The sequence below is a fragment of the Mangifera indica genome, chromosome 17, assembly GCF_011075055.1.
Source record: "Mangifera indica cultivar Alphonso chromosome 17, CATAS_Mindica_2.1, whole genome shotgun sequence".
In the NCBI taxonomy this organism is placed as follows: domain Eukaryota; kingdom Viridiplantae; phylum Streptophyta; class Magnoliopsida; order Sapindales; family Anacardiaceae; genus Mangifera; species Mangifera indica.
Genome location: NC_058153.1, coordinates 9499593 through 9523300, shown reverse-complemented (window position 1 = coordinate 9523300; position 23708 = coordinate 9499593). Strand labels below are relative to the sequence as shown.

The window sequence follows — 23708 nt, the reverse complement described above, 5'->3', positions numbered from 1 at the left end:
TTCTTTAGCAAAGGAAGAAATTGGGTGAGCCTACTCTAGACGTTCAAAGGCTTGGTAAAGATGATGTTTGGACAACTATGGGAAACCACCTTGGATTCACATCAAAGATGGTTGAGGCAACTGCTAGTTAAGGATGCAACAAAAGTTACCTAGAAAATTGCTGAAGTTTACATCCTACTATTCTTCCTTGAGGATAAAGAATCTTAAGGGATGGGCATTGTTGCGGATCAAAATAAAGAAAAACAAATAAACCAATAAACGATGTTGTTTAGTTATAATAAAATGTAAAACAAGCCACTATATAATGTTGGCTTATTGTATAGACTAAGGAATGAACAATTACAATCAAGTGTGTTCTTTGTTCTCTCCCTCTGCCTATTCTGATTTCTCTCTAATTCTTCTCTTCTTTCTTGATTATGGATTTCTTTCTTTTGGTTTTATCTTCTTTCTTCATCATCTTTTTTTCAATTAGTTCAGTTCTTGTTAAATTGTCACTCGTTGTGATTGATATCTCATATTTGATTGGTTGTATAAACATGGATATGTTTTTTTAATGGCAAATTTCCACTTTAGTTTTAAAAGGTTTTTTTTTTCACTATTTGTTAAATTTATTAAAAATTATATTAAAGTTTTCATATAATTGTTGAAAAGATATAAAAACTTTAAGTAAAATAATACTTTGTCTTCAAAATTTTATTAAATATTTTTTAATTCTTAATTTCTATTAATTTACAAATATAAGTATAAATAAGAATGTTAATGATATATAATCATACAATTTGATGATAAATTGAAAATTTTCAAATGTCAGGGAGTGTTAAAAAATTTTTAGGGGTTTTGGAATTTCAAAAAAAAAAAAATTCATATTACAAATTATTAATGTTATAAAATATTTAAAATTGATAATTACACCCTTAATAAACTAAATAAAACGTAATAAATTAAAAACATAAATGTTATATTACAAATTATTAATATTAAAAAATATTTTAAAAATATATAAGGGTAAATATGATAATTTTTAAAATAAAGTAATAAAAAACATTTATTTATTCTAGGTTTTAAAAAAGTATATTTATCTTATTATATTATTCATAATTCAATCTGGTAAAAGTATTATTATAATATTTTAAATCTAACAGACAAAATTATAATTAATTATACTTTTATTATAATATTTGACAAAATAATATAAATAAAATATAATTATGAAAACAAATGATTGGTTTTGAAAAATTTATTTTTTCCAACTTAGAGAGTTAGAGTTTATCATTCATATATTCAAAAGTATATATATATATATATATAATATTGTTCATCATAATGACAGAACAAACAAATGACCAATCTAAATAAACAAACGGAGAGTCAAAGGACACACTATTCAGACAATGTTATGCTTAAATGCATTTGCTGCCCATCTGGAACTTCCCCTAACGAAGAGTGTTTGTGATGTTAAGAAAAGCAAGCAGCGCTCAAATCACATCGGACGAGAAGAACTTTTGAATCTAACCCACTAACTGGTGAAGACAGGAGAGGAGAGAGACGAGCAGAGCATAAATATATGTCAATTCTTGATGCTATAAGTGTGTTTGTGATGTGAGTATGGAAATAAATATAAACACAAAATGGGAGGAGACTGAGGAGGAAGACAAGAGGCTGTAGAAGGAACAAGAGAGAGCAATGCTATTATAAAGTGTGGCTGCATGGAAGGGATGAGGAAGCAAATGTTGAGTAAGAGCAGCAAGAAAAGGAGACCTCATCTCATGCATTCGGCGGCGGATAACTTCCTCATTCTCTCATTTTTTATTTATGGAATATATTATTATTATTATTATTATTTTATTTAAATAGGGAAAACTACTGAACTATGAACTGACCATGCCAGTTCCCTGAGATTATCAGTACATTACACTCACGCAAAATCTCAACTAACTAAAGCCGCTGCCCTCTTTTTCAAATTTCCTGCACTTACCTAACACTCAACGACTCTCTTTACCTCTCCCAATGCTGCCGCTCTTCTTCCGCCGTCATTCCCTCCGACGCCGACACACGCACCTCTACTCCACCTGGCAACCGCTTCATCTCCCGCTTACTCATCCAATTTTTCAGATATGGTCCGCTAACACCTCTCTCGGAAAAACCCTAGTTTCCGCTGGCCTTTCCTCTTCCTTTCTCCTCTCTTCGTCCTCCAATAAGAAATTCCTCTATCTCAAGCCTGTACAGACCGGCTTTCCTTCTGACTCGGACTCTCGTTTCCTCTTCACCAAACTGCGGGCGCTCTCTCGCCGCAGAAACTTCCCTTTCAATCTCTTACTTTCCAATACCGTACTCAAGTCCTCTCTCTCCGCCGCAAAAGCTGCTCTTCCTGAGAAATTTGAGCTTCATGGGGAGAAATGTCGGTTGGGGATGTGTGATTTCAATTTTCGCGCAGAGAGTAAGATAATGAGTGATAACAATGGTAAAGATGTGGTTTCTGAGTTGGATTGTAAGACACTGTTCGCGTGGGAGGAGGCAGTTTCGCCTCATTTGGCGGCGGAGAGGGAGAGTGGAGCGGTGGGGGATAATGAAGTGGTCCAACTGCTGGGGAAGTGTTTGAAAGAAGGGTTGGAGAGTGAGTGGAGAGAAAAGATGGAGGTTTTATGTGTGGTGGAAACTGCTGGAGGGGTTGCCAGTCCCGGGCCTTCGGGGTCTCTACAGTGTGACTTGTATAGGCAAGTGATTATTAGCATTGTTTGTGTTCTACTTTTTAAGTAAATTTGTATAGGGTTGATTAATTATAGATAACACTTTTTGGTTTGAAATATGGAACTTGCGTAAAAGAAGGTTTGATGGATCATAATGGAGGTTTATGTTGATTTTCAAATTGTTGGGGTAAAGTTCTTGAAGAAGTACGAAACTTGTGGGTTGATTTTTGTTTTAGTCTAATATCAAGGGTCAAGCAAACGTTCCCTTAATTTTATGGACTTAGTGGTGATGTGTATGTGTACCAATTGACTATTATTTAGTTCTTTTTGATGGAGAATGTTATATTTTTTATTTATTGGTATTAAGTGATTTTTTACTTTCGTTTTAAAAATTTTAGGCTGTTTTGATTATGAGTTAATTGTTGGTATTGTTGTGTTGTTCTCTCAACTGAATGCATTGATTAATGAGAAAAAAATTTTCAAGTCATATGTCATGGCGCTGGTTTTCAGATTTTATTGACTTGCCTTGAACTATGTAATTACACATGTAGGGTTTACTTTTGCTATGTGTTTGAAAAATTTTGTTGATAATTAAAGCAATTGAGTGAAACAAACTACAGATTCTCAATAACAGTGAATAGAGTGTTCAGGCAACACGGTGATGGAGTCCATATCAATCATGAAAGTACTATAAATGATTGCTTCACAGTGGCTGTTGTTCCTTATCAGGATCTGCTCATTCAAGTCTTTGTTCTGAAAAATGAGTTTACTATCTGAGCTCAACATTTGACTCTGTTTCTTTCTTTTTGGTATTAAATATTCTGTTAATTATTTGTAGACAAGGATCATTAGTAATTCAAAAATTGGCATTTTGTGCTGAAACATCGGTATGATCAAATGTGCCTTTCTGGCAATCTAATAAACTGCAATAGAAATGTGTCAACATGAGTGGCTAGATCAGGCCCATAATTCTGAAAAAAAAGAGATTGCAAGATAGCCACTAATGCCTGTTGTTCGTTTCTCATAATTAATACTTATTTTGCATCATTTTTATTTATGCTACTCTTTTTTGTATTCTTTCCTTGGATTTATTTCTTCTTATCCATGATAACAGGCCGTTCCGCTTACCTGGTATTCTTGTTGGTGATGGGCGGCTAGGTGGTATATCTGGAACCATTTCTGCGTATGAGAGCTTGAAGCTTCGAGGTTATGATGTTGTTGCTATTGTTTTTGAAGATCATGGCCTAATTAACGAGGTGCCGCTGATGTCATATTTGCGAAATAGGTAAATTAGGTTACTTTTCTTCTCCAGGAACTGTATATCCTATTCCTTATTGTTCTTGGTAATCAGTTAGCATCATCTTGAAGCAATAATTTCCTTCTTGTTAATGGTAATAAGTATGAATTGGTATGAAGCAATGATTTGCATGAGTTAATATTGATGTACTTTAGGTTATGAGTGTCCTCTGTCTATGTGTTTATCTTTCACTTTAGAAGCTTTCAGTATATGTTCTGTTTATTCTTCTTACCTAACATTTTATTACTTTTCTTCATTTATATGTTATTTTCATTTTTTTCTTTACAGGGTGCCTGTGCTTGTGCTTCCTGCTATTCCAACTGATGCATCAAATGACCTTATGGAATGGTTTGATGAATCTCATGATGTCTTTAATTCTTTGAAGGACATAATGCTATCAGCATATTTAGAAAGAATATGCCGATTGAATGAATCTGCAAGGCTAGCAGGGGAGGTTTTCTGGTGGCCATTTACGCAACACAAACTGGTATCAGAAGAAACTGTTACAGTAATTGACTCACGTTGTGGAGACAACTTTTCAGTCTACAAGGTGCATTTTCAAAGCTGATGCCATATCACTGCCTATCTTTCATCTCTTTCTTTTCATTTCCCTTCCAGTGTACTCTGTTTTTATACTATCTGGTTGTATGTTTAATATTTCCATTAGCTAATTATACAATATGGTTTATTTATGGTTCTCAGCTGAATCAGACACAGTAATAATTCTCAATTTTGTTGTTGCACTTTGAGATTTAAAATGTTGAATAACCTAATATCTCGTGAAAATTTGTTTTCAATCTCTTTTAGGTTTGTGATAACGAATTCATTACTCAACAATTTGATGCATGTGCTAGTTGGTGGACTCAAGGACCAGATGCTATCTTACAGGTCACCCTCATGCATACAACCTATTTTAATCTTCAGTTTTGTTAAATCTTTACAACTACTTTTGAATTGTGCATTATGAATTGTATTGGAAAACATCTTGTAACCATGATGGTCTTTTCATTTTAATTTAGTATATCTGCTGCTTTGGATGTTTTCATCCCTTTTCCCATGATTGAACTTATTAATGTAGGTTTGGTCTGTGCCCATCTGATTGAAGCTCAATCTGAGAGAGAGTGAAATAAGATCACCTTGGTAGCATGTGTATATGAAAAGAGAGAGATAAAGAAGATAAGAGAAAGAAAGGAGAGAAAAAAAAGGAAATAAAACTAAAAAGAAGGAACAGAAGTAATACAGATTGGATAGAGAAACAATTTGGAAATTTTATTAATTTAATAATCAAATTTTGCTCCCAAGGACATAACGTGAAGTTTATTTTGATTGGATTTCTTTTTTAGTTCCATTCATGGAGTGTAGACCAAGGGTCAGTATTCTAGTGTCATTGTTCTTCCTCTGGCTGAAACCTCATTACTCAGCTTAAAGGCCGAATTGTTTTATCTGCTTCATATTGATCATGAATCTGAAATTCCTAAATGTGTAATTTGTTTAGGTGGTTTCAGACTGAGCTTGCAAGAGATATGGGTTATACTGCTGCCAGATTTGGCCATGTAATGTTCCCTGAGAATGTTCATGAGCCTGCCTTAGAATGTGCAGAACTTTTGCTTCAGGGTGTGGGAAAAGGTTAGTTGTTCTTGATCCACCATCAAAGTTGTGAATTATTTTTTCTCATATTCTTTTCCTCAAAGATATTTTCAGAGTGTCAGTGTACTCTTATGTACTTAATGAATCCTGATTCACTCACTTTGAATTACAAATCTCAAAACTCTTCTTCTTTAGGATTGGTCAAAAATATCATCAATGATCAGGGTGGATTGTTAGAAAGCTTGGTCTCATTTCTATTATTTACCTATATTACCATGATCTCCATTTGATCAAAATTTTGGTTTAATAATAATAAATTGAAACTGGAAACGGTTTTGGCTTAAAATTATGCATGCATTCCAACTTGTACAGTATTAAAATAAACTTTTGTTTCTTCCCCCCCCCCCCCCCCCCCCCAAAAGAAAAAAAAGAACTGTTCTAGCAGTCTGACTTGTTTGCCTATACTTTTTTTGTTTTAATTAAATTTAATGAAACCGTTTTTCTTTCTAAAACAAAAAGAAATAGGAAAAGAATATATTATCTTTGGTGGCATTCCTCATAAATTAAGTCACATTAGTCCCCAACAAAATTTTCAGTTTAGACTGCATTTCTGTTTATGTATGCTCGAAAAGGACTACAACTGCTTTTTGTGCAGGCTGGGCTTCTCGGACATTCTTTTCAGATAATGGATCTACAGCAATTGAGATTGCTCTCAAGATGGCATTCCGGAAGTTTTCTTCTGATCATGGAATTCTTCTAGATTTTCTCAAGAATAACAGGGCTGAAATTTCCGTTGATCTTAAGGTGGACCTCTTACATAGTTGAACTTATTTCTTGCATTTGGCGTTTCTATGGCAATAAAATTTTTGCTATGGTTGATGAATTCATTATGCTTGAACTGCTCTTCTTTCAGGTCCTTGCACTTAAAGGATCCTATCATGGTGATACTTTGGGTGCCATGGAAGCACAAGCACCATCTCCTTTTACAGGATTTCTCCAGCAACCATGGTATAAGTCTTTTGACCAAATATTATATCTGAGAAAAATTATAATTTGCATATTCATGAAGTCTTTCCTTTTGGAACTGTGATCCAGTAATCGTCAATCATGCTTCAGTATGTCCTGTTTTCATCAATCATTAAATTGTATTTGTGTATACTTCAAATGGCATGGTCTTTTTGGTAATCGCAGAAAATTGTTTTAAGATAATGTTACTTTTTTAACACTTTAGTACTAATATTTATGGAATGCTCTGATGTTTTTGAAACTGGACATGTTTAAGTGCTTAATTTATTGGAGTAAAATGATTCTCAGATTCAGCTTTAAAGTGCTAACTCTTTTCAAATAGTGATTTAGACATAGTTTACTGAACACTTAGGTTCAGACTTGTTCTGAATCACTTCTGGACTTTCAAACAGCAATCTCAAAGGAAGGTTCCTAACAGAATCATATTCAATTTGACTGCTACTATAGCTGGAAATGAATCGTTTTCATTGTTATAACTTTCAGCTGATCTCTATTGGTAATACTTGATGAAAGTTTCTTGTATGTCTCATACATGAGACAACATTGTAATTAGATGTTCATGCTGTTTGTGTACATTTTCTGCAAGCAATTAGGCTTCTCATTATTGTCCTTAGATAGAGGAAAACAATAATAACAAACAGTGAATGATGAAACCATTTTAATTATTGATATATGAATTACACAGGTATGCTGGAAGGGGCCTTTTTCTAGACCCTCCCACAGTTTTCATGTGCAACAGCATATGGAATCTTTCCTTACCTGACTGGTTTCATTCTGAATCTGTAGAACATGAAAATAGGAGTAAGTGGACTTGTTCTCTCTCTCTGTCTCCTCCCTCTCCCCAAGTCACTTCGTCTTTGTTTCTCTGATCCATTGTAATCCTCTGTTGCGCTTTTAGGTATAATTTTTGACAAATATTTCAATTTATTTGAAATTTTACAGCCTTCAGTTCTTGTGAGGATATTTTCAATAAGCATAGGGATAAGTCAGACCTTGCTGGAATTTATTCTTCATACATATCACAAAAATTATCTCAAATCCAGGATTGAAAGGATTTCACCATATTGGAGCTTTGATTATTGAACCAGGTGAGTATATTCTTTTTCATTGCTTCCGGAGAAGTTTTATTTTATCTATCATATGGTTTGCTAAGTAGCCGCAATTAGGAATCGTTAATATGACTTATTTTCATTTATTTTAAGTTTATTTTCTAATCCAGTGGTTTGGACATGTTCAACAGTTATCCATGCATCTAGAGGAATGCATATGGTTGATCCGCTATTTCAGAGGGTACTAATCAATGAATGTCGAAATCATAAAATTCCGGTTATTTTTGATGAAGTTTGTAGTGGGTTTTGGCGATTAGGAGTTGAGGTCTGTTGCTCTTGCTTGCATTTTATTTACGTCCTTTCTGTTTCTTGTCTTTGGAACAGGATCAATTTACTGTTAAATGTTTATCATTCTTTTGACAGACTACAGCAGATCTACTTGGTTGTGTACCTGATATTGCCTGTTTTGCTAAGCTGTTGACTGGTGGTGTCATACCTTTGGCAGTTACACTGGCCTCGGAGAAAGTTTTTGATTCATTTGTTGGAGACTCAAAGGTAGTGTAATATGGTAATTGACTTGAAAGGAATATGATGATTTGTTGGATTATGCTCTTTGCTTTTGTATGGATTGCAATTGTTTTTCTAGATTACTTTTCACTGTGACAGAAATGTGAATAAAGATATTGACAAACTACTTAGTAGCAGTATTAAACTTGTTAAGGGAGAATAGTATTGGAGAGGCTTTTTCATGTTTGTTTCTAACTGGAAGTTTCACTAGGAATTCTTGCTGAAATAGAAGAATGTTCACTGGCTTTAGAGCCTATTTCAACCTTCGAGTGGTACTGCAGTTGTGAGACATCAAACTCAAATGCTCAATCAAGTTGTTACATTTCAAAAAATGCTAATTGGATATAATTAATATGATAATTTTTGATCTCTCCTAGTTTTTATAGGCTTTGCATTTTTAAAAGGTGAAACATTAGTATTTTACCATTGCCAGTAATTAACTTTTTATTCCCTGTAAAATTCCTTTAACTAGTAAAATGATAAAACCGATTAATGTTTTGTACACAAATCAGTAAGATTTTTTCTATTTGTGTAATTTGGATGGTTATATTGTCCTAAATTTTTCCTGTTGAAGTGTAGAAAAGGAGAAGGTAAACATTATTCGGTCTCTCTGTCATTTAATTTGAGCTTTTCATTTTACTGTTGTCCTGTATGCTTTATCAATCTTACTTGCATCTACTTGGTTGTGATTGTAGCTGAAGGCCCTTTTGCATGGCCACTCATATACTGCACATGCCGTGGGATGTGCAGCAGCTGCTAAAGCCATTAAATGGTTTAAAGATCCTAAAACAAACCCTAACATCATTTCTGAAGGAAGGTTACTTAAAGAAGTATGTAGAACTATTTATTGCTCTTCTATTTTTATATTTTTTACTTGTATCACTGGTTTACCAGCTTTCACATTTTGTTAACTAATACTATGGGTTATTTGAATTTTTCTATTATGTATTGATAATCTTGACTTTCAATAATTATAGAGTTATGTTGAGAGAAAATAATTAAGTTTCCACAGTAGCGATTGATTGTTATCTCCAACAATGTTAGGTGTGAAGAAAGGTTTTTTGGAAGAGGGAGTTCATGTTATTGGCTTCAACTTTGGTTTTTGTATTGGGAGAAACCGGTGCACCTTCATACTTGTCAACACTTGTAAAAGTTTTCTGTAATGTAACATAGTAGCTTTTATGAATTATTTGACCTTGGATTTTTTTCCTTGGAGTTGATGCCTCTTGCTCCCACCCCTTCTTTTGTTGAGTTGTACAGTTGGTCACATTCGGGAGGACTTGATTTTCATATTAATTGGTCACAGTCAAACCTGCTGGAGGCGCAACTAAGTAATAATAATGTAAAGGAAAAGAAGCAAACATATCTTTTTATTTTTTGGTGACTGTAAAGAAAGTATAAATTTAGTACCAACTTAATTCATTTATTCATGCAGGACAGGAATTGTAGCAGAATTTCATTAATTCTTGTTACCTTGTTGACATACCCCAAATTCTCATTTCTCGAGTTATTATTGTTTGCTATTTTACTGGTAACCTAAAATCTTGAAATTGGTTGTGTTTCAACACAGTTTTAGTAACAGGTTTATAAGATATTTTTTGTTTCAATTTCCCAAGTTCTATTAATTAAATTATCTCATATAATAATCTAGACTTGTATTTGGATCATGTTTTTAGACTTATTTGATTGTGCACTAGAGAGTTCATTGTTACAATGTAAATGGTATTGTTGTGCCTCTTCAAAGGCTAGCGTTATACCCTTTTATAGGGATTTATCATCTGGGCATTGGGATTGGTCTAGGTAGAATTTTGGGATTACTTGTTTTCTTAGATAATTAATATGCAGTGATTTTATGAAAAGCTAGTATTGCTCGTTAAACTATGATTCTGGGCTGAAAAAAGGCTCTGGTTAAACTCCTGATTATAAGAATATGCTGGATGATCTGCTTTTTGGTGGTAAACATATTTAATTTTAAGGAAATGCTATATATATCACTGGAAAGGAGTTGACCTTTTTCTTGTCATTGATGGGTTGGATTTAGAAGGTGATATGATACATTATCATTTACTGTAAACATTATAATTGAGTGCTAAGTAGATATCAAGTATTGCATGCTTTACTCAGGTGTAAAACTTAGTCTATTCCATTTTACTTTAATGTCAATGCAGTGACCCGATCTGATGATTCTTATGTAGTATTTGCATTGAAATGCTTGCAGCTATGGGATTTGGAGCTGGTAAAACTGATCTCATCGCATCCTGCTGTCCGAAGAGTGGTTGCATTAGGGACTATCTTTGCCCTAGAGCTAGAAGCAGAAGGCTCTAATGCTGGGTATTTGCCCACTCACCTATTTTTGTTTGATTTTCTGTTTACTGGAAGTATTGTCATGCTTAATCAGCCTAGACTAGACTCTGTTTAACAATCCCTTTTGTTAAGTTGGATGAAAACACTGTATATGGCTATGGCAAGTTGGAAGGATAATGCAAAAAAATTTTCCTTGAAAGACACTTATTTCATGCTCATGTGACATTACAAGCCCATTTTATGGAGCACATTGATTGACTTTTTCTAACACATGATATCTGGTTGATGATATGAACCATCCTGCATCTGAAGTAGTTCCTATAATATAGATGGCTGTTTTTATCGTTGAGGAAGGGCTGGCAGCAATTTGAGCTTTGCACATACTGGGCAATTAGTAAATTCAACTCCCAGTATTTGGGAATCATGGGTCATGTGACTCATGTTCTGCAGTCAGTCCCTTGGTAAAAGCATTTTGTTTTTCTTACTAATTTTCTGGGAGTCAGTTTTCATTATCTCTATGTTTTCTCCAATTGAATTATGCTTAAATTTTAACAGGACCCTGCATAATTTTTGAAGCAATATTCGTATCTTGTCTTTAATGTTTCCTATGAAAAACATTTATCTGTTTTTTTTTTTTTTTTGGCAGCTATGGATCGCTATATGCAGCTTCTCTCCTTCAAAAGCTCCGTGAAGATGGCGTTTACATGAGGCCTCTTGGTAATGTTATCTATCTCATGTGTGGTCCCTGCACATCTCCTGAGGTCTGCCGGCAACTCCTCATCAAGCTGCACCTAAGACTCGAAGACTTCAACAGAGTTGATGAGAAAGTGGTATGACGTTAATTGTAAAAGTTTGATAAGTTTGTTTCTATCAAATTAGATACTAAGTCCTGAGTAGTTCAATTGTATTTGTATGACTCTTCCTATATGATGATAAGTTGGACTTTGATTTTGATGGGCCGTATAATATAATATTTGAAAGGATTTGTGAGATAAGATTGTGGTATTTGTAACCGATGATTAGACTGAAAAGATAGATGTAGTTAATACAAAATTATATCAAATCCTATTTTGTCAACTTTTGAATCGTAATAATACTTGTGCCTTAAGTTTCGTCCACCTGTTCTAAAAACAAATGTCTTATGGTTATTCTTATTCAGTTATTTGAAAGTTTTTATCTTATAGGTATTCACCCTTGAGATGAGATAAGCTAACGGGTTAGATCGGGTCGATTTGACTTGGTTCTTCAGGTTATGGGTCGAATTAGGCCCTAAGCTTATAGGTCCTAAGCTTATATAATGATGGGCTTTCGGATTATACTAGTTTAAAGATTTTTAAACACCGAAGGTTTGGCCTTATATATGGGATTAAATCGAGCCTTAGTCAAGGTAGTCTATAGGTTGGCCCATAAACTGATCTATTTAAATAATTTTTTAAATTTTAATTAAAATTTTTAAATATAAATTATTTTTTAATTATTAAAATTGAAGACAGTATCTCGAATATTTGATTTATAATCTCTCATTTGTGACAAAAGAATATCATGATTACGTGATGAAAAATATGAAAAGTTTATCACATAGTATAAATAAATTAATTTACATATTGTATAATTATAAATATATACAACATACTATTTATCTACTCATCTTCAATATCAAAATCTTTAAATTCTTCAAAAATATTTTCTGTCACCTTATATGTATTTTGAGATCAGTTTTGACCCAATTTTTCATATACATTATCATCTCGATCATGTTTGGATGTAAATTAGATCCCTTTTCACCCAACACGTATCCACTTGCACTAAAAGTGGATTTCGTGCTATAGTTTACACTGGAGATGATAGTAAATCTCGAATCATTGCATCAAGCATAGGAAAAATTTTTGTCTTATCTTTTCATCATACCAAAACATCTAGTTTTTCAATATTATATCTTTTGAACAATTTATTGATAATGGTCGATATTGATATGATTATAAAATTGATCATAATTTGTATTTTCACTGACAGGTTGCTTAACTTTACGGAAAAAAGACCATATGTGTGACTTTTTTTTTTTGTTTGAACTATCGGAACTTACCTTTAGTACAAAACTTTGTTTAGTCTTTCCATATTTTAAATTCATAAATACTTTACATTTCAAGTAAAAAATTTTAAACATATTCAACATAATTAACATTATTATTAATTGACAAATTTTTATTAATAATATCAAATAAATTTCGTAGTCCATTAGTTTTTGCTGTAGGGTCTAAAACAGTAGCTACAAAAAAAAAAGTAAATGAATTTCACTCTAATATTTTTAAAATTTTTATTTCATTTACCTAGATATATTCTTAAAAGTAGATTAAAGTCATGAGACCCATGTTTTTTAAAAAATAGCACTTATTTCTATCATATTATATATTATTGAACAAGTTGTTGGATAATAAACACTCAAACAATGGTCTATGGTTGTCTTCAATGGTTTTAATATGTTCATTAGACCTATAATTATCTCTCAATCTTAATCTGTAAAAAAAAAAAAAAGATTCCCCGAACCTTTTGATTGGGTATTAAAGTACCGTATAGTAGAAATTTCATACATTTCACATGTTTTCAATATGAGGTATGTTGAATTTTACTTAGTTTTAGTATTTACTTTTAATTTTTTCTTCTCAACACCATTAATTTACATAATTGATGATATACTTGTACTCGTGATAGAGATGAGGAAATATATGCAATGACATGTCAATTACTCGTATATGTTTTTTTAGCTAAACTCAAACTTTCTTGAACTATTAAATTAATAACATAAGATATACACCTAATATGAAATAATTTTTCATTAAATGGAGGAGATAAATGAGTATACATATATTCAATAATTTTATCATTATTTTTAACATTATCAAAAGTAATTGAAAAAAATAAAATTATTAATTTTATATTCCTAAAAAATATTTGTTAGTGCACGATAAATTATAAAACTATCATGTGAATATTCTAAATTTCTATATGTAATAATTTTTTTGCATAACTGTTAATCAAAATTAGTATAATAGGAAGTTACACAGAGATACTTTATATCTTGATTTGTAGCTATTTATAAATAAGAAGTTATTGAAATAATACCATTAAAGTTACTTAATTCTTCAATAATTTTTAATTTCATTAATTCATAATTTCTTAAGATGTCTGACCTAAAGATGAGCTAAAAATTCTTCTAAATGCTGATTGAACACTATTTTGTATCATCCATTCTAAAATTTCATCTTTTGCATAACTAAAATGTTGATTAAAAATAACTACATACCTGCCATGTAATCCCACATCTTTATATGATTATACGTGAAAGTTAACATTTCTCTCATATGTCAAAAATCGCTCGAACCTCCTATTGAACTGGCGTTGGTACCAACGGACTTCGATCGAATGAATGCAATTTGCTTTTGTCATATGAGTTCATGTGAAATTTTTTTACAGTAATAAGTAACGTGTCGACGAATATGTCCTGTGCTACTTGTACTTGCATATATCAAACAAGAACCACAATTTTTACATAATGTTTGACGAATTAATTTTTCTTTTATCGTTTACTCCACTCGATCGAAATGCTCATACATCATTGATGTTTATTTTTTTCTATCAAATGTGACTTGTATCTGTACCACTTTCACCTATTTGTACTCCATATATTCCAACTTGCCCATCATCAGTAATATCATCAGTGCTAATATTTAAATAGATTAAATTCATTTGACATTGGATCTATTTATTATATTTTCTAATGATAAAACTGAAATAAAAACGAAATTATAAACACAAAAAATTATTATTTACGACATATAATTTCTGAAAGAGAGTTGATGGAAGAAAATGAAAGAGGGTTGATGGAAAAAAATGAAAGAGGGTTGATGGAAGAAAATGAGATTGAGAATATAATAAAAGAATTGAGATTGCGAAATTTGTCAATAAAATTGAAAATGACGAAGAGTTGAATTGGTTTATATAGAAAAAAAATAAAGAAATTAATAAATTAAAAAAACAACGGGTTAGTAGTCTTTAAAGGGTTCTGCCACAAGCAATAATAATTGTGAATTTCTTTCTTTTTTTTATATTTTTTTAAGCAATGTTAGGTCGAATCAAATTGACCCATATGTTTAATATTAAAGTTCATCATCTAGTTTGAAGGACCCATATATTTGGCTTAACACATTATAATATTAGATTAAACCTTTTCATATTAGATTTAAAATTTATATTTTGAGCTGGACCTCTATTTGGTCCTACCCAATTAACCTATTTAAGGTAAGATGATTAAAGGGTAATTATATTGTGTATAAATGTATAAATTTGTTTTTATAATATTTATTTACTTATCGTATTTAGGAAGAGTAACACATTCATTTGATTCTACTTAAATTGATGACATATTTCTATCAATAAAATTTAAATATTTAAATAATTTAATATTAATTTAAAATCATTTAATTATAATTATAATTACTGACACAGAGAATGAAGCAAAGCAGCTGCTGACGTGTACCCACTCGAGCTGATGACTACGTAGCAACAATGACATTGAAAGTGACAGCAAGTTATCTCATTCTCATCTAATCTCACCTGAAAACCAACGGCCGCGATTTAATCCTCGTCTCCTTCGGACAATTCTAAGCGGCAAAAGAAAATCAGATCTAAGCCTGTATTGGTCGAGCATTTATCTACTGTGATGATGCTCACGCGGATTATTCATCACTGCCACTTATTTTAAAGCATGCATTTTCGTTTGTGAATCATATGTAGTTTCTAGAAACTTACAGTGAACGGCGAAGCACTTGATTATTACAAAGTTCTACAGGGTGTAGCCAACAGTAGCCAGTGTGGACTCACTGTACAAATAAGAAGAAAAAGGTGTTTTGAGACTCATCATCACCCCATCAATAATCCGTTTGCTTTCAGTTTGTCCATTTTCTCCCCAGTCTAACAGCAATTTTCTCGCAGGTTTTCCTTCTCTTTCCTTTACTCTCTCGCTTCGTTTGGCTGCTGAGAAAATTTCCAAACGACTCAAACTTCGAAACACTTAACTTTCTTCATTTTTTACTTTGTTTTCTTTGCTTTCCCACGCTTTCTCTTTAACAAACCGGGGTTAGGGTTTTGATAGCGGGAGAAAAATGGTTTTGTTTTAATTTGGGAACCTTTTGGAATTCGAGTTGAATTGTTTGGTTTTTGTTTGTCTGTTTGAAATTAGGGTTTTGTTTTTGGGTGATGTTTCAGATCTGAGAATGCATACGAGGTACATGGAGAGAACCAATAGTATGAGTAGAGGGAAGAGGAGTCTCGAGGGCAATGAAGAAGAGAAACCTGAGCGTAAACGCCCAGCTCTCGCTAGGTAAAGTTATCTTTTTTCTTTTTGATGTGTTTTCTTTTATTTTGTTTTTTCTGTTAATCTGTTAATTTTTGATCTCAAAATGACAAATTGTACAAAAAAGAAAAATTGAGTTTAGCCGTAATTAGGCATTTTATTTTATAACGTTAACAGACCAGTTGGTTGGTAAAATTTACTAATCATGCATTTAATGCTACTTATTATGAAGTTGTATTATGATTAATACTTTGTCACCTCTATTATGTTAGAACTTTTGCAATTAATGTTTCATGTTAGTCGAATGCGTTGGCCTTTGTCACGTTCATGGTGATGGTTGCTGTTGGTTTAATCATAAACTTAGACTTGAGTGATGGGTTTTAATTTGACTGGATAAATTTGGGATCTGCTAATGATAGTCGTCATGTTTTAATTGCAATTAACTGTCAACTGTCATCAGTGCTGCTGCACTGATTTCGTGTTGGGTGTATTTCATCTGTTCTTGCCTTCTCTGTATATCAGACTTCACGTTATTATTGTCATTTCAGCTTGCCGTACTATCTCTAACTCGGCATTGTCCCAAAATCTTGTTTGGTAATAAAAATGTACTATCTCTTGGGTACTTAAAGGAATCATTCAGCTAAGAAAAGGCAAGTAGTGTTTGCTGAATAGATTGTCCGTTTTTGGGACTGCTTCACTGCAGTAGGAGCCTGTGGCAATGTTACAAAAAATAACGGTCTGTGGCCAACTTAAGAATCTTATAGTTTTATCTTTGTCTGCTTAGCTTAGTCTATTTGTAATTTAGGGGTAATAAAAGTTATTAGAAATCTATGTATTTTAACATTTATTGATTCTGGGTTTTATCATATATTTAGGCTCCAATTGTTAAGATGATTTAAACAAATATAACTTAGATACCTATTACATTGTACATTTCAATTTTTTATTTTTCTTCCCAATCTGAGACTTATATATATTAACATTCTCCCTCAAATGCAACCGCACTACCAATTGATGCTTGCCATATATGGGTGACCCACGTAAATTGGGGTCTAATGCTTCTTGGCTGGCCTATGGGTCCACTTGGGTTTTAATTCATGAGTCTGACTTCTTTCAGACTAACCCACCATGCTCAATTGAGTCTTGGATCAACAATTGTTGGGCCTTTACACCTTTGAATTAGTTCATACTTACACTTGTATGACTTAATCTTTGAAGCCCCAACTTGGTAGCCTTGAGGCCCAAATGAGGGGAGATTCTATCCGTTTACTCCTTGTTTGGCCTTTTTGAGAGGCAGGTTCAATTGAAGCTCCAATCTGATAACCCATAAGCCTAGATGAGTGGTGGCTTTGTCCACTTACCTCCGGGTTGGCCTAGTTGAGGGTGAGGTCCAATTGAAGCTCCAATTTGGTATTTTGGAGGCCTAGATAACGGGAGGTTTCGCCCGGTTACTTCCCTAGTTGGCTTGATTGAAGGGGAGATTATTGGGCTTTAGTTGTGAGAGGTTTTGGACCAATGACTTAATTTATAAAGGGGAGGATTGTTGAGAATCTTATATTTGTTGGGAAACAAGTTGGGTTTAGATATATAAATGTGAGGGAAAACTTCACCCTTTGATCTATCTTTTGGGGTGGGAGATGCCTAATAGCACTTGTGGAGATCTAGCAATTGGTATTAGTGTGGGTTAAAATCCCAGGTAGACCTATGGGCTAGCCAAGAAGAGCTAGAGCCAAATTTAGATGGGCCACCCCATATAGGGCAAATGTCAATTGGTAGTGCGGTTTCACTTGAAGGGGAGTGTTGGAATGTATTAGTCCCACATTGGGAAGAAAGATAAAAAATGGAAGCTGTAATGTAATGAGTATCCAAGTTACATTGGCTTAAGTCATTTTAACAATTGGAACCCGAAATATGCTAAAATCCATAATTAATAAACATGTTGATCCACACTTCAAGTTTAAAGGGCCCTAGATTTCTTACAAAAGCTCTACTGAAAGAAAGATTGAAGTAGGGCTTTTGTTCTGTTATGCTTTGTCTACTAAAGAGTTGTATATTCATTTTGATAAATTGTGACAGCAGAACGATTTGGATATTTTTTTGTCTTATGGATATCTTCCTTAGGATTGTGCTGAAATATTCAATGTTTTTGTTTGAGGATCATGTAACACTAAGATGTTTGTGAATATCAATATATTAAATATTTAAGTACATTGTGCAGTGTGATTGTAGAAGCTCTGAAGGTGGACAGTCTACAGAAGCTCTGCTCTTCTTTGGAACCTGTCCTTCGTAGAGTTGTAAGATACATAACTTTTCTTTGATCAATAATTTCCATTAAATTTTTTTGGGGGAATATGGTTTAATGCTAAATATGTTTGATTTTCTGGCTTAAACATTGTTTTGTTTCCTGGATATATTCATTATTTTGTGAGTATATTAGTATTTCATTATATCTAATGGATGTGAAGAAATTTTTATGCATAGAATTGTATGTCAACACACATGCATATTATTGTAGATGTTTTGCTCAGAATATATGTGCTGGTTATTGAGTTTTCTTTTCATATGTGTGATATAATGTTCCTACCTCCTTTTCTTTTAATTTCTTTTAATCTTTAAAATTTTAATGTCTAAACAGGTAAGTGAGGAAGTAGAACGGGCGCTGGCAAAGTTGGGTCCTCCTCGGCTCAATAATGGCCGGTGAGATATACATATGACCATTTGTGAGATTAGTCTTATTATATCAAAATTAGGTGAAAACACTTCTGAGTTTTGCCACAAGATACTCTGATGGTGTGTTGAGTTATTTTGACTTAATTTTCCTCTGTATAAGATTTGGTATATAATAGTGGATTTAAGCATGGGGCATTACAGAATGAGATTCTATCTAGCAAATCCTTTTTAGATCAATGGGCTTTATATGATCTTGTGGTTGTTTTTTTTACTTTCTAGCCATCTGGGAGTCTTATTGAGCTGCCAGGTGATTTCAGATTATCTTTGGGGTTTTCAAGTGTTTGTTTTATTTCAAAAGCATCTCTCTTGTCATGTAGCATACTTGTCTTCCATCTACTTGGATAATATTTCAATCAAAATGGTTTGTCTGTGAACAATGACTTTTTTTCTGTGTCTTAATGTCTTATGCTTCTTACATCGGTATCTCCTGATTTACTGCCTTTCACCCAAATCCCTTTGCCCAGATTATATTGCTTTAGTTCTGTATTCTAATTATATTCTTCTAACGCTCAATTTTCAGGGCTTCTCCAAAGCGAATTGAAGGTGCAGATGGATGTAACTTTCAGCTTCTCTTTAGATCGAGGTTGTCTCTTCCTCTCTTTACGGGAGGAAAAGTTGAGGGGGAGCAGGGTGCAGCAATCCATATCGTTCTTGTTGATGCAAGCACAGGTCATGTTGTTACATCTGGACCTGAAGCCTCTATAAAGCTTGATGTTGTTGTGCTTGAAGGGGATTTCAACAAGGAAGATGATGAAGGCTGGACTCAAGAAGAGTTTGAAAGCCATGTGGTAAAAGAGCGTGAAGGAAAGAGGCCGCTCTTAACTGGGGATTTGCAAGTAGCTCTCAAGGAAGGGGTGGGGACACTTGGGGATCTCACTTTTACTGATAATTCAAGCTGGATAAGGAGTAGGCAGTTCAGACTTGGTCTGAAGGTTGCTTCAGGATACTGTGAGGGTATTCGCATTCGTGAGGCAAAAACTGAAGCTTTTACTGTCAAAGATCATAGGGGGGAATGTATGTTTATAATCTATTTCATTTTATTCTTATTTTGTTGTCTGTCACGAAATCTAATTGGCATCTGTTTGCTGACAGTGTACAAGAAACACTATCCACCGGCATTAAATGATGAAGTATGGAGATTGGAGAAGATTGGCAAAGATGGAGCATTTCACAAGAGGCTAAATAAAGCAGGAATATTCACAGTTGAAGACTTTCTGAGGCTTTTTGTCAGAGATTCTCAAAAATTAAGGGGTGTAAGTCTTGCTTTTTGGTTCCTGAATAGAAATGTTAATGCTCTTTTGTTATCTGCTGATGTGATTTACCAATTGTAGATTCTTGGGAGTGGTATGTCAAATAAGATGTGGGATGCTCTCCTGGAGCATTCAAAGACTTGTGTCCTGAGTGGGAAGCTTTATGTCTACTACCCTGATGATTCAAGAAATGTTGGTGTTATTTTCAACAATATTTATGAACTGAATGGCCTTATTTCAGGGGAGCAATATTTTCCTGCTGATTCTCTTTCTGACAGCCAGAAGGTGGTTTCGATGTTCTTTCTCAGTCGGATCTCACCTTTTGTTGTCTTATGTTTTCTGTGGGTTTCAATTATATTAGCTGCCTAATACCAGTTTTGCCCTGTCTAATTCTAAACATGCAAATGTTGCTTTGTTGGATTTTACTATGTATTTTATTTAACTTGGAATAACATGCTTAACTATTGTCGATCTTTTTTATTTATTTATTTGTTATTGTTTCATCTTTTGGGGTTATGTTTTTAAGAGATTGTTTGTTTCTATTCAGTAGTTACCTTACTTGTAGTGAATGCATAAAAACATTGTCCCAACTTTATCAATTAAATTTGTAGACATTCACATCTGATGTTAGACTTTTATAATGTATGAGTGCTGTTACTGCTGTATTGAAATGCTTAATTAAAAAATTCTTTCTGTTTACCTAGAAGCTGAGTTGATCTGTTGTGCTCATTTAGCTTGCTTGTAGTGTCTGCTATTGAGCTATGGTAAACCAAAAATTTTCATTAAACAACCTTTTCCCCTGCAATAATAGCATGTCATAATAGTACCAACCCTTAAAAGATCCATTTATGCATGCTTCTCTGATAGTTTCATTTGGTTCCCCTGTTGGTAACTGTGCTGTCCTATGATTTTTCCCTTTCCCTTCATATGAACACATAACATAAAAAATGAAATTCATTATAATTTCTTTACTGCAGTGATTGTAATTATGTCTGCTCACTACTTTCTTAACCGTTATTTTTTTGTGTTCTTGTGCCCAAGTCCATTTTTTGGAACAGAGTTGAGTTAATTCTGTTGGTGCAAAGTTTTGGCAATAGGTTGTATGTCTAATTTGTGTCTTTCTGTGTTCTTTACCCTTTCTTGGGTGCTGTATTTAAATTCTGATTGAATGGCATAGTCTTGGTCTTTAAGGAAATAAGTTTGATACTGTAGGTCTATGTGGATACACTGTTGAAGAAAGCATATGATAATTGGAATCAAGTTGTAGAGTATGATGGCAAGTCATTCTTGAACTTAAAGCAAACCAAGAGGTCAAATGCATCTCGTGGTGAAGTTCAGATAGGTCAAATAGATTTCCCTAATACTTTCAACCAGCAGATGCCACTACCATGGCTGCCTGCTACTGTTCCTAACGAGGAGCCGCCATTTAGTACTGGCCAACAAGTGGGAGGTAAATGTTTGTAGCTGTATTGGCTTCACTCCATATTTCTTAGAATGAAGTTATGTTGTTTTCCCTTTTTTTGTTAGTGACAGTTATATTTATACTACAATTACAAGTTATAAAATTACATTTTGCTGCTGAGGTAAGCATTTTCAAGAGCATGCTTGACTTGGCTTACAAAAGCATCAATCTCAAGTACCTGGGGTGGGTCATAAACAATATGCTACCAGATTACAAAAGTGAAGCCAATTTTTTAGGATTTCAGTTCTCACTCGAGACAAATGAATATTTGACAGGAGCAAAGACAAACTCTTAGAAATAGTGTTGGACTTGCAGAGCAAAATCAGTGAAACCTGATTAACTACTTTTGACAAGTACCATGTAGACAAATTTTCAAATTTATGTGGGGTAGGCATATTTGATATTTTAGTCTGAAAGGCTTTCCTCCCTGATGCAATACCAACGCCATTGTACTGCAACAAATTTTAGCTGCTGTGACCTTCAAAGTGTGTTGCACTTTGGTGTCAACTCAGTTGGTAAAGTGGCATGTAAGATGGGAGAAGTTTAGTATTGAGATCTCAGCAATCATTCAGAGGGAGAGAGAGAAAATAGGCAAAGGCCTCTATAAACTTGTTCAAAAGGTTATGAAGTGAACTTTGATAAACATCAACCTTTTTCCAAATATCCATATCTGAAATAAGCATAATGGAAGCTTATATCTCTCTCCACAGTTGGATTATCCCAGTGTTACAAAGAAGAAGAGTTTCTTATGTGTACTCAAATTATTGATTCTCTGTAAGTGTTTCAACAAGATATAAACCTGTGTTTTCTGTTCTGTTTTTCCATCGTCAGGTTATACGAACAATTTGGCCGCAAGATACTCAACCCAGCTTCAGCTTGTGAGCTCAAATTCCCGCAATCAGTTCGACAGTAATTCATTTGTGCCTAATGATCAGCTTATCAATGATTCACACCAAATACAGAGCACTAGATTCGAAAGCAACAATGTTGTTGGGCTGGCTCTTGGTCCTCCGCAGTCATCCAACTCAGGATTTCAAGCTGCTGGCTATTCCATTCAGCAATCCAATGTTAATCCTTTTGATGATTGGTCACAAAATCGAGACAAGGGAGTTGAGGACTACTTCACAGAGGAAGAGATTCGTATCCGAAGCCATGAGATGCTTGAGAATGAAGATATGCAGCAATTGCTGCGAGTCTTCAGCATGGGAGGCCATGCTTCTATTAACATGCCAGAACCGGAAGATGGTTTCCCATATGCTTCTCCAATGCCAAGCTTTGATGAGGATCGGACACGTCCTGGCAAAGCTGTTGTGGGGTGGCTGAAGATCAAGGCAGCAATGAGGTGGGGGTTCTTTATCAGGAAGAAAGCAGCTGAGAAGCGGGCGCAGATTGTTGAATTAGAAGATTAGGTTTCATCACCAAGCCTATCTTTCAAATAGCTCCTGCAATTTACTAGATCTCTTCAACTGACAGTAACAATTCGAGGTTCTGAAATTGGCCAGGACATTGTGGTTTTGGGATCTCAAGGATCTTTAAGTGTTCATGTTTTCTTATTGGATACACCGACAACCTCTGGCTTCAGGGCACTTATTCGACATCGCTATTCCACATCACCATTCCCTTGTACAGTCACTTGTACAGTAAGTTGTTCATTTATTACCATGTTCCTCTCAGTACCTTACTATTGGTTTGTGTATGCTTATGACACCTGATTTTGAGGTCTGAAGGGGTGATCTGCTATTTGGTTGATGACCTCTTATGTTCTTGTTGACTAACTGCGGAAACATTTAAGGCACTACTGTATTAGTTGTTTAATTGTATTGCTGTTCAAGTGTGCTTTTTTAAATCTTATTCTCATTTATGTGCTGGTTGCTCTTTTCATTGTTAAGTCAACTTATCTTTGATTCAACTGCTGCTTGTTTATCCATCCTATAAACTTTAGATTTAATCGATCATGATTGACATATCTAGACGACTGTATTAATGTCTTACAAGGATCCCATTTTCAGAGAAACTGGATGCATCGAATTGGCTGTCCTGTTTGGTTCTATTGTGAGTTTGATTTAGTTGTCTTACGCTTTCAGATGATTAGCAAATAACTAATCCTGCTACGTGGGTTTCTCGTTATTCCTCTATATCCTCCAGGGGCTAGAACTGAACAGAGTTAGCTCGGTTTGGCTTGGTGTTTAGCTTAATTTGAACTGGATTTGGGGTGAAGCTTCAATTTGGTAATTCGATTTGGGTTTAACTTGAATCTTCACCAATGATATTATTTATCTTTTCGGCAGCCCTTCAATGATTAGTTTGAAGAACTTTAAACTCAAGTTGATTAATATAGATTTAAATCAAACTTAATCTAGTCTATGTTGGGGTTCAGTTTAATTCAAACCCAGCCTTTA

General features: G+C 33.8%; 2 protein-coding genes across 3 annotated transcripts; both read left to right on the top strand.

Moving 5' to 3' along the window:
* Nucleotides 1-1446: 1446 nt before the first annotated feature.
* Nucleotides 1447-11512, top strand: LOC123200037 (bifunctional dethiobiotin synthetase/7,8-diamino-pelargonic acid aminotransferase, mitochondrial-like). Its single transcript, XM_044615123.1, is given in 15 exon segments — nucleotides 1447-2714; nucleotides 3802-3972; nucleotides 4273-4534; nucleotides 4792-4872; nucleotides 5490-5610; nucleotides 6227-6375; nucleotides 6485-6579; nucleotides 7283-7398; nucleotides 7540-7632; nucleotides 7635-7685; nucleotides 7838-7971; nucleotides 8070-8201; nucleotides 8909-9043; nucleotides 10432-10544; nucleotides 11164-11512. Coding segments are annotated over 15 exon segments (2550 nt in total). The 5' UTR covers nucleotides 1447-2007; the 3' UTR covers nucleotides 11354-11512.
* A 3840-nt stretch (nucleotides 11513-15352) lies between these two features.
* Nucleotides 15353-23155, top strand: LOC123200635 (calmodulin-binding protein 60 B-like). 2 transcript variants are annotated; one of them, XM_044615931.1, is made up of 9 exons: nucleotides 15353-15506; nucleotides 15780-15894; nucleotides 18086-18161; nucleotides 18503-18564; nucleotides 19118-19611; nucleotides 19690-19850; nucleotides 19929-20132; nucleotides 21060-21297; nucleotides 22141-23155. In XM_044615931.1, exons 2-9 carry the CDS (start codon nucleotides 15788-15790, stop codon nucleotides 22716-22718), a joined length of 1920 nt encoding a protein of 639 aa, XP_044471866.1. In that variant the 5' UTR covers nucleotides 15353-15506; nucleotides 15780-15787; the 3' UTR covers nucleotides 22719-23155. The 2 variants fall into 2 exon arrangements, with proteins under 2 accessions (XP_044471866.1, XP_044471867.1); XM_044615932.1 differs by lacking the exon at nucleotides 15353-15506 and adding an exon at nucleotides 15522-15679.
* Nucleotides 23156-23708: the final 553 nt, after the last annotated feature.

Excerpts from the sequence above, each read along its gene's own strand:
- LOC123200635 (XM_044615931.1), top strand. The coding sequence starts at position 15,788 with ATGCATACGAGGTACATGGAGAGAACCAATAGTATGAGTAGAGGGAAG. Across the intron at positions 15,895-18,085 it reads AAACGCCCAGCTCTCGCTAG|TGTGATTGTAGAAGCTCTGA; the intron begins GTAAAGTTATCT and ends TACATTGTGCAG. Across the intron at positions 21,298-22,140 it reads TACTGGCCAACAAGTGGGAG|GTTATACGAACAATTTGGCC; the intron begins GTAAATGTTTGT and ends TTCCATCGTCAG.